This window comes from Aplysia californica, unplaced genomic scaffold (assembly GCF_000002075.1).
Source record: "Aplysia californica isolate F4 #8 unplaced genomic scaffold, AplCal3.0 scaffold00003, whole genome shotgun sequence".
Lineage (NCBI taxonomy): Eukaryota > Metazoa > Mollusca > Gastropoda > Aplysiida > Aplysiidae > Aplysia > Aplysia californica.
This window is the reverse complement of record NW_004797273.1, coordinates 2,912,052-2,914,039: the sequence shown is the minus strand read 5'-3', so window position 1 is coordinate 2,914,039 and position 1,988 is coordinate 2,912,052. Positions and strand designations below refer to the sequence as shown.

The 1,988-nt window shown below is 39.7% G+C and overlaps 1 protein-coding gene across 1 annotated transcript in view; it reads left to right on the top strand.

Moving 5' to 3' along the window:
- LOC101854989 (tetratricopeptide repeat protein 28) overlaps positions 1 to 1,988 on the top strand; it is a gene marked incomplete at its 5' end in the record, with an annotated part of 136,671 nt that overhangs the window by 114,402 nt on the left and 20,281 nt on the right. The window contains 1 exon segment of the mRNA XM_013079244.2: positions 1,817 to 1,959. Coding sequence (XP_012934698.1) covers positions 1,817 to 1,959 — 143 coding nt within the window.

Genomic DNA, 1,988 nt, shown 5'->3' with positions numbered 1-1,988 from the left:
GCTTGATCCACATAACTGCAAGGTCGCACACCGTTTCTGTGGTTCTGTGTTTCTGTTACTGCCAGATCCCCCCAGTCAAGATTTTTGACCATGTAGGGATAACTTCATCAGCCTAGAAAACGAGCGACGTTTTCTGTGGCTGAGAATGAGACAACGGAATTGTGGCTTCCGCCCGATGCTGGAACTGTACATATCGTTACGAATGTTAAAACTCTTTTGTCTTGGAAGGCGGTTTGAGACATTTGCCGTGTGCCCAGTTAAACTGTTAATCTTGCGGAGAAATCCTAATTCAAACGTTGTTCTTTAGTTCCTTTGTATATGGCTTCCACTATGGCCTGTGAGACCAATTCCGACAGAGAGGAGTTTGTCACGTCTTTTTGAGCATGTAAAAGATTCCTTTTTATTTGTGGATGTGCGCAGCTTACAACCTTCTCTCTTGGCTTCAACTTGAGATATATATATTTGGTAGAGTAAAGAAAGTAGTTTCTGTCTTTTTTGCGTCCAGTCGTGTCAGAGATTTCATTAGACTCACCGTACTTCGGGATTTTTGTGGCATTATGTTATTTTCTTTACTGGGAGCCTTGCGGCATAGCAGTGTATAGAAGATGGCAGCTAGCGAATATCACAGTATACCGAGCGGCAGTTGAAATACCGTTATTCTATTGTGAAAATCTCATGAATTTTGCTGGGAGCCTGTGTAACTGAATCAATACAGACCTATTATATACTATATAATACTGTCGTATACGAGAGTGTCGAGTTGTGTTTTGTGTTTTCGAATGGTCAGTTGTCTTTTCTTCTTTTTCTGAATCTGTGAGAATGATTTGCTATCAAGAGTCTCCAAAAGACGGAACAGTGTTGCTTCTACACCGAGTCAATGCTCGTCTTCTCTCTCGTTTCGTCATATTGAGATACAGTTTTGTTTGGGCCAAAAGCAGCCACGCTGTTCTCTTGTTCGAAGCCAAGAACGCGACATTTTTCAAAAGAGAGAAAAACTGTTTCTTTCTTTTCACAATAATAATACATTTATTATGTGTCTTTTTTTTCAATATGTAGAATTTGAATTTCGATAATACTTCTCGAGCACACGCAATCGAAACCTCAGATTATGAAACTGCAGTATTATTATTTTTAAAACTCAAACAATCAATTTTTCACAATTTTGGGCTTAGTACATCTGAGAAGCTAGACAGGAATAAAGAATTCATACTTTGGCTTTGACCTCTGAATCAAAACAAACTCTCTTGATCATGATGTGTTCAGATTCTGCCTCTCTTCTTTGAGCGGTTTCAGTAACTTTCTACATTCTGACACTACTTTGGATACATTTTTCATGAAAATGGGACCGCAAAGGCCCACACAGAACGTGTACCTCAAAGACACGTTTTATATCTCAAGCAACACCATCAAGGAAATAACTTGTGCACACTAACAGCTCTTCGGAATAATCTGGAACAAGTACAACGTGCTCGTTTCATTACTTCCTGAAAAGTTGGAAACTGTTCTTTGAGCCATGGAGACAATATCATGGCTCAACATAAAAGGTAATTCCTTGAAGATTGTGTTAGTGCTTAGTAATCATCATGATTCTTAATTTAGTTTTGTTTTTATTTCAACATTTTTTTTTACATGTTACTGATCCCCGTAGAGAAATTTGGGTTACAATGGCAAACACACATAACATAATAGTATACTTCTCTAATCCACGGCACCAACATGACCAATGTGTATTGCAGGTTCCGTGAAATTATTACTAAAATTAAAAAATTGAAAAAAAAGTTCTTCAATTTGTGTATTGACCACTGTCCACCCACAGAGAAGTTGGAGCCGACCTTTCTCCAACTGGAGAAGTTTGGCCTCAAGAGTAGCCCTTTCGTCATCATCGCCGTCATCGGTCAGGAGCTGGTCGCTGCCGGACACTTCAGTGCTGCGGTGACCATACTGGAGGCTGCTCTCAAGGTGTGTGTGTGTGTGTGTGTGTGTGTGTG